General features: G+C 26.0%; 1 protein-coding gene across 1 annotated transcript; it reads left to right on the forward strand.

The window, feature by feature from the left end:
• The first annotated feature begins 1,763 nt into the window (after window positions 1-1,763).
• Window positions 1,764-6,196, forward strand: LOC103485864 (bidirectional sugar transporter NEC1-like). The gene is made up of 6 exons (XM_008443591.2): window positions 1,764-1,812; window positions 2,438-2,474; window positions 2,588-2,798; window positions 4,480-4,641; window positions 4,782-4,901; window positions 5,817-6,196. Exons 1-6 carry the CDS (start codon window positions 1,764-1,766, stop codon window positions 6,030-6,032), a joined length of 795 nt encoding a protein of 264 aa, XP_008441813.2. The 3' UTR covers window positions 6,033-6,196.
• Window positions 6,197-8,027: the final 1,831 nt, after the last annotated feature.

Below are 8,027 nucleotides of genomic sequence, written 5' to 3' on the forward strand. Positions count from 1 at the left end.
CGTCATCTTTTCCTCTCCTTCGCGAACACTCCAGTCAAAGATATGTCATTGATTTCTGGCCTCGAGTTTTCATATATATATATATATCAAATATTTAAAATATATATAAAAAATGTAAAAACTGATAAGTTAAGAGAGGACAAGTGCCTTGACCCCTATGCGGATCCACCCGTACTTGGTTTGTCGATAATTTAAAATTTTGACCCAAAAGTTTTTGAGTTTTTCTTTTGGGACGTTTGTAAAAATAGCAAAAAGTTTTATGATAATAAGGTTCATGTCACTACATATTCTAAATTGCAAAAGTAGCAAATTTAAAAGCGGATAGTCCTCTGATAATCGTATGATATATCTAATTACTTGTCATATTTGTCATATTTGCAATATGCAAAAAAGAAAAAAGATGTGTTATGAGCTGCTTTTTTCTAATTTTTTTTGTTATTTGATGCAATTTTTTTTTTAATACAAGCTATGATAAAAAAAAATGGTTTAAAAAGCCCATAATAATAATAAAAGATCAAATGACAGTTAAAAAGGAAGTTAAATTATAAGAGGGGTTTAAAGTTTGAATTTCATCTCTCATCTTTTTATAATTTGGTATGTTAGAAAAAAAATTCAAAGTCAACTAAAAGCATTTAAAACATCTGGATGAGGAAAAATATATTTTAAAAATCTCCTACCTACATAAATAACATAGGAGATATTGTACATTTACAAATTTGGTTTGAATTAAAATGGAAACTTTATTCTTAATTTTAATTACATTAGACATAAATATGAGATTAAAACTACATGTGCTATAACAACCAAACTCAAACCCAATATATCTTAAACAAGAAAGCACCAAAGATAAATTGAATAATCACAAAAAAGATGAAATTAAAGTTGGGTAAGGAATCAAGATTAATTTTGTTGCACTTACAAATTATTTTGATTGATTACAAAAGAAAAAATGTGTTTTGAAAAAGAGAAGTTTACAAAACAGTTTCAAATAATAAACTTTGAAAGTGTTTCATTAGTTTGAGTAAATTTCAAATAATTTTTTTTTAATTGACGTATTTTTAAAATTAACCATTTAGAAAGTTAAACCAAATGCATTTAAATGAGGGAAACTCAACTAGTATAAAGTTATGTACTACTGAACCTCAAAATCAAAGATTTAGCTTTTCCTTCCTTAAATTCTAAAAAGATAAAAGTGAATTCGATGATTAAAATTATGGATTTTTTGAAAAATTAAAAAAAAAAAGAACAAAACATTTTCGTATCATAAAAAACCACTAAAAGACAAATTCAATATACTTAATTTCTTTGTAAAATATAAATATTTTGTTAATTTTTTTATTTTTGACCATTTTTCTTACCAATAAATATATCGCATGATTCTACAACAGTCTTTTAAATATGTTTTTTTTTTTTTTGGTTCATTAAAAACTAATTGCACTGATGTCGAATTAATTGCATTTAAATGAGAAAGTAAGTTAAAGTTATATTTCAGAATAATTTCAAGAGGACAAAGTGATTTTTCCTGAAATAAATCAAAAGAAAAATCATAAACCTAATTTGAAAACCTTTCATAAACTTGAAATTTAATTTGAGCCATACAATATTTTACTCTCTATTTCTTTCTACTGCCTAACTACAACTGTTTGCTTATAAAACTAACACATCTTGTTTTGGGGTTGCTTATACTTTCTTATCTTTCCTTTTTCTTTTCACATAAATTGCAACAGGAAAAAGGGCTCCCTCCTTTCTTCATTGCCTATAATATGAAAGGCTTCAGAGTTCATCAACTCCAATTCATCTTTGGCCTCTTGGGTATATACTAATGAATTCTTTTTAGTTTTAATTTGTAAATTAAACCCCAGTAGTTTTGTCGTTTTATAGAAATTGAAAATTTTCCACATAAGTCGGTAACAATTTTGTTTTTAGTTTTTGAAAATTAAAGTCTATTTCCTTTCACTTTCTTATCATTGCTTCTGGTTAATCTTAAAAATCAAACTACAATATCAAACCAAAGTAATTCAAGAGTGGAACATTTATAAGATTAATTTTTAAAAACTAAAAATTAAAATCAAAATAGTTGTCAAATAATACATTTAAAATTAAGTTTATAAACTAAATGTCATTTCCATTTCTGTAAATTTCTTGATTTGTTGTAACATTTTATCATTGATTCAAAAAATCAAATTAAGTTTTGAAAACTAAGCAGTAGTTTTTAAAAACATTTTTTATTTTTTACTTTTTGAATTTTTACTCTTTTAATTTAGAAAAAAACAAAATACCAACCTAAAGTAAAAAAAATTGAAGATGAATATGACTTAATTTTCAAAAATCAAATTAACTATTTGGGTAAGTTTTAGTTTAAAAGATTATTAGATTAATGATTAAAAAAAATCCCAATTTGCAATTTACATAATTGGTTGACTTTTTTCCATTGCAGGTAATATTATATCCTTTATGGTGTTCTTAGCTCCTGTGTAAGACATCTAATTTCGTTAACAACTCTAAATTAAACAAAATGTTCTTAAAAAATTATGTTAGAGTAATTAACATTTGCTGTAATAAATTTTTTGAATATTGTGATATATAGGCCAACATTTTGGACAATCTACAAGAAGAAAACATCAGAAGGGTTTCAATGTATACCATATGTGGTGGCTTTAATGAGTGCAATGTTGTTGCTTTATTATGCTGTGCTTAAGACAAATGCTTATTTGTTAATCAGCATTAACTCTTTTGGTTGTGTCATTGAACTTATCTACATAGCACTCTACTTCTATTATGCTCCTAAGAAGTTAAAGGTCACCCTCTCTCTCTCTCTCTCTCTCTATTATATATAATTTTATTAGCTTTTCTATAAATTTTTTTATGTTTATTCTCTTTTTTTTTTATTTTTTTTAGAATATAACATTAATTAACTAAATTGATTTGAATTGAAAAAAAAAAGAAAAAGACTTTTCAGATTCGTTTGGATTGACTTGGGTTGGTTTTGTCCAATTTCTTTGTCCTAGCAATTTGATCCATATATACATGGATTTGGAAACATAGGTAAGAAACTAAAAGAGTCCTAGTTAGCAGTGTTACTAAGCTTTTCAAAAAATATCTATTTTTAGTAACCATTACATTTGTTGGCTCCTGAAAATATTTTCGTTTTCAAAAATTGACATAATTGGAAAGTATAGGTAAAGAACTAAAGAAAACCATAGGTGATAGTGTTATTAGGTTTTTTAAAAATAGAAAATAAAAAACCAAGGGTGTTTTTGGTAGAGAATCCAAATTTACTGAATTTGTTTGACAAATCCAAAATTTGTTTCAAAAACCTGTTCTCGATTATGTGATCTAAACCGTACAAATTCTAAAAATTACATTTTTTATATTTTCATTATATCTAAAATTTTAAATTTTACATTTTAAAAAGGGGAATTATATTAAATATATAAAAAAAATATTTAGAAAATACAATATCTCATGTTATAAATTTAGAGATATTATAAATTTAATTCATTTTGTTTTAAAGAAAACTCAAACTCATTTTTTAATATAATTGGATAACTTATGTATGATAAATTATATAATAACAAAAAATAATAAATTATATAAATTTTTAGATTAAATTACAAATGGGTCAATATGGTTTTAAAAGGATAGATTTACTATATCTATAGTTTACAACTACAATTTTTTGATAAAATCATAGAAAATAGTCTCGCTCTTAGCGACTATTTAAGAAGGTTTTCAAATCATGAGAACTCTCTCTCTTTGTATATATATATATATGAGATTTTATCAATAGGTAACACTAGGAATTAAAATTGCAACTTAATCAATTTTTTAAACGTAAACAATATTTAAACCCTTTTTTTAAACAATAAATTAATACTAGCCTATTGTCAACCAAATGTTCGTAGATAAGTAAGACTAGTTTTATGATATATAAATATATAGTACGAAACATATTTAAACCCTTTTTTTTAGATTATCTACCAAATAGGCATTAAGGATTTCATTTGGTAATCAATTGGTTTATAAGTTTTAAAATTTTTTAAAAAATGAAGTCTATAAACACTCTTTCTCTCTCTAGATTTTTTGTTTTGTTATCTACTATTATTAACCAATATTTTGAAAAATCAAGCCGCCTTTTGAAAAATAAAAACCAACTTTCATAAGTTTTTGGAATAATCTACCCAAGAGTTCTAACTCTCTCATTTGACAAAAATGAAAAACATCCTAAGAAAATTGAAATAATTTTCACAAATAGAAAAAACTAAAAATCAAATGATACCAAACAAACCTAACCTAACCTAGATTTAGGTTTATAAACATTACCTATCCGATAAATTTTCATTATCTATTTTCTAACGATTGTGGTTTTCAAAATTCATGCAAAATTTTGAAACTAAAAACAAAAGCACAACTTAAAAAAAAAAAAAAATCTAAATTAAAAAGAAATAATAATTTATTAATTATTGTGTGTGTGTACAGATATTTACATTGAAGTTGTTAATGATATTGAACTTGGGGAGTTATGGAGTAATGGTAGGAGGAACAATGCTTATACTTCATGGAAATAAACGAACACATGCTGTTGGATGGATTTGTGCTGCTTTCAATCTTGCTGTTTTTGCTTCTCCTTTGACTATCATGGTTCTTTCTTCATCTCTCTCTCTTTATTTTCTTTAATTATTTCAAATAATCCCCTTTATTCATATTTTTAAACCAACCCCACCCACGTCAATATAAGTATAAACATATATTATACATTATACTTTCTTTAATTAATGCAGAAGAGGGTGATAAGAACAAAGAGTGTGGAGTATATGCCATTTTTCCTATCCTTTTTTCTCACACTATCAGCCACCATGTGGTTTTTCTATGGCTTCTTTATCAAAGATCTCTTCATTGCTGTAAGTCTCAACTGTAGCTACCATATAAACTTCGTCACTTTTTCAAAGCCCCCAACCTAACCTCTCTTCTTTATTTATTTCCATTTATTCTTTGTCTAATCTCTATTTATCATCCATATACATAAATTTTACTGCGCCTATAGCCTATAACTTACCTTTGAATTATCTTTAATTAGCTTAGTTTCCACATTCAGCCCTATATTTGGACCATAATCTACAAATTTTCTATACTTATGTTACTCAAACGAATCACTCAAAACTTTCACTAAATGCAATACCAAAAATTAATAACATTAACTAATGAACTTTCAAGACAGATAAAAAGAGAAGGAATTAAATTGTCAAAGTAAACTTAAAACACTATATATATCGTCCTATGAATTTAAAGACATATTTTTTAGTTATCAAACAAGTTTTTTTTAACTATAAACAATAGATAGTTATAAATAAAAAAAATTTCAACAAATAGAAAAAATAAATAATTATCAAACAATTATTTGTTTTTGGTTTTTTTAATAAAAATGAATGGAAAGAATAATATTATAATCAGTTATAAAAGCTAATTAGCTTGAACTATATCTTAAAATATAAGGATGGTTGTCTAAAATGAACTTCCTTATGGTAAGAACCCTATATATATATGATGTTGATTTTTATATTTATATGCTTATTTGAAACAAAAATGTGAAAAGGAAAAAAGAGTTAGATAATACATAGTTGAGTAAGATTTGAATTTGAGTGCCTCGTATTTTTTAAGATATGTATTTTTTAACAACTATTACAAACTTATCGATTTTTTTAAACAATAATTGCAAAATATAAAAATAACCTATATTATTTCTACTTGTATATGGATATTTAAAAAAGAAAAGAAGTCCTTCAATTGTTAACTTTTTTTGGGTATGATTTTGACAGCTACCAAACATTGTGGGATTTCTACTAGGAATGGTCCAAATGATAATGTACATGATATACAAAGATAGAAAGGGAAATGGTCTTGAAGAGAAACTTGAGGAAGGAGGCAAAAATTATGAAGTGGATGACCAAAGTCTCTCAAAAGTAAAGAAGAGTAATCAAAGTGAAACAAAGGAGATCAATATGGGAGAAACCAACCACAACAACATTGCATGAATTTAAAGGCTTGTTTTTAGGAAATTTATATGAAGAAAAAGGTTTCGTGGGGAGAGAGAGAAAAAGAGAGAGTGAGTTTGCTTTAATATAGTGTAAAAATACAAAGGGATGTGCTTTTGGATTTGGGAGAAGTAGTTCAATGGAATAAAATGGGTTACCTTTTTTAAAATGAAGAGTACTTCAATAGGCATCCTCAAGTTTTTTCAACATTTTTAGTTTAATTTAACAACTCTCTCAATCTCTATTGGCTGGATATGCTTTCTCTTCCAAATATGATACTCGAAGAATATATGCCATAAGTAATATTTTGGAAAATAACTTTTTCGTCCAAGAGTTTTACAAAATTGGAGGATATAATGATTTCAAATTAATCGTCTCCGTCATTCGCTTTTCTAGAATAGGTTTAAAAATGGGGTTTTTTCAAAAATATAAAAAAAGAGCAAAGTATTTACATTGTATAGAATAATTCTAAAAATGAAAAAAATCCAAAGGCCCATCGTGTAAAATACAAAAAATACTCCGTCAACAATACGCGTAATATATTTGGTAACGCGATTTAGTACACGATTGTTTAATTAATTGGGTACACGATCGTTTACATTTGGCTACCCCAAATCTAAACCATTTTTTTTTTCAAAATTTGGTATACGATCGTTTAGATTTGGCTACACGATCGTTTAGATTTGGGGTTCCAAATCTTTTTTTTTCTTCAAAATTTGGCATAAGATCGTTCAGATTTGGCTAAACAATCATTTAGATTTGCACGATTTTTTTCAATATTCTTTATACACGATCTTTTAATTTTGGTTACTCTAATTTAAAACCCTAATCAATTTTTTCAAGATTCTTTATACACCATCTGCGTAAAAAAGAGAAGAAGAAAGACGATTTTTTTCAATATTCTTTATACAGTCTTTTAGTTTTTGGTTACTCTAATTTAAATGTCTAACCAATTTTTTCAAAATTCTTTATACACCATCTGTTTAGAAAAGAAAAGAAGAAAGACAATATATACAATAAAAAAAAAAGAAGAAATAGGAATAAAAAGAAATAGATTTGGTTACCCAAATCTATAAAAAAAATGGAAGAAATCGTATGAGTATAGAGGAAGAAGACGATAAAAATCGCAGAGAGGAGAAAAGGATGGAATGACAAATCTGGAATATTTAAAAATTGCTAAATTTATGAGTTTTCTTAGACGGACCATAAATATTTCAGTAGTTTGTTATATTTAGAAAAGTTTCCCTTTAAAAATCTCTCTTCCATTAAATTTAAATAAATTAATAAAAGAGTTGAAAAAAGTAATTATTTTTAGAATAATTTACGTATATAGAACAAAATACAAAAATATTTACGACTCGTATAACAAAAGATAAAAAGCTCACGAAGCCACCATTGTATTTTCATAAATTTCAAAATTTTTCTCATCTATTTTGAATTTCGCTTTGAATGTTTGCACATCATGTTCATATTATTTGCTGCTTCTTCTTCGTATTCTCACTTCTTCTTGTTCATGATTTGTTCATCTTCTTTTGTAGATTTTCTTCCTTCTTTGTCATCTCTCATCTTTAGTATCATCTTCTTATTCTTTTTTCATTATCAAGTATTGTCTCATTCTTCTTCTTTTTTCACTACATGGTTGTATACCAATATCTAAACGATCAGTCTTCTATCTCATATAGATAGAGATAGACCACTATCACTATCTATCTCCGTTTATCTATCGCAAATAGACAAATATAGATCACTATGTAGATAACTTGTAGATCTAAACAATCGTCTACCAAAATCTAAACGATCTTGAGTACAAGATTGTACACCAAGATTGTTTAGAGATTTGGTACAAAATCTTGTACGAAGATCTTTTAGATATTGGTAAACGATCGTTTCATTTAGATTTGGTACAAAATCGTGTACCAAGATTGTTTACATTTGGTACAAGATTATTTAGATATTGATATACAATCTTTTCATTTAGATTTGGTACAAGATCGT

This window comes from Cucumis melo, chromosome 5, assembly GCF_025177605.1.
Source record: "Cucumis melo cultivar AY chromosome 5, USDA_Cmelo_AY_1.0, whole genome shotgun sequence".
Taxonomy (NCBI): Eukaryota; Viridiplantae; Streptophyta; class Magnoliopsida; order Cucurbitales; family Cucurbitaceae; genus Cucumis; species Cucumis melo.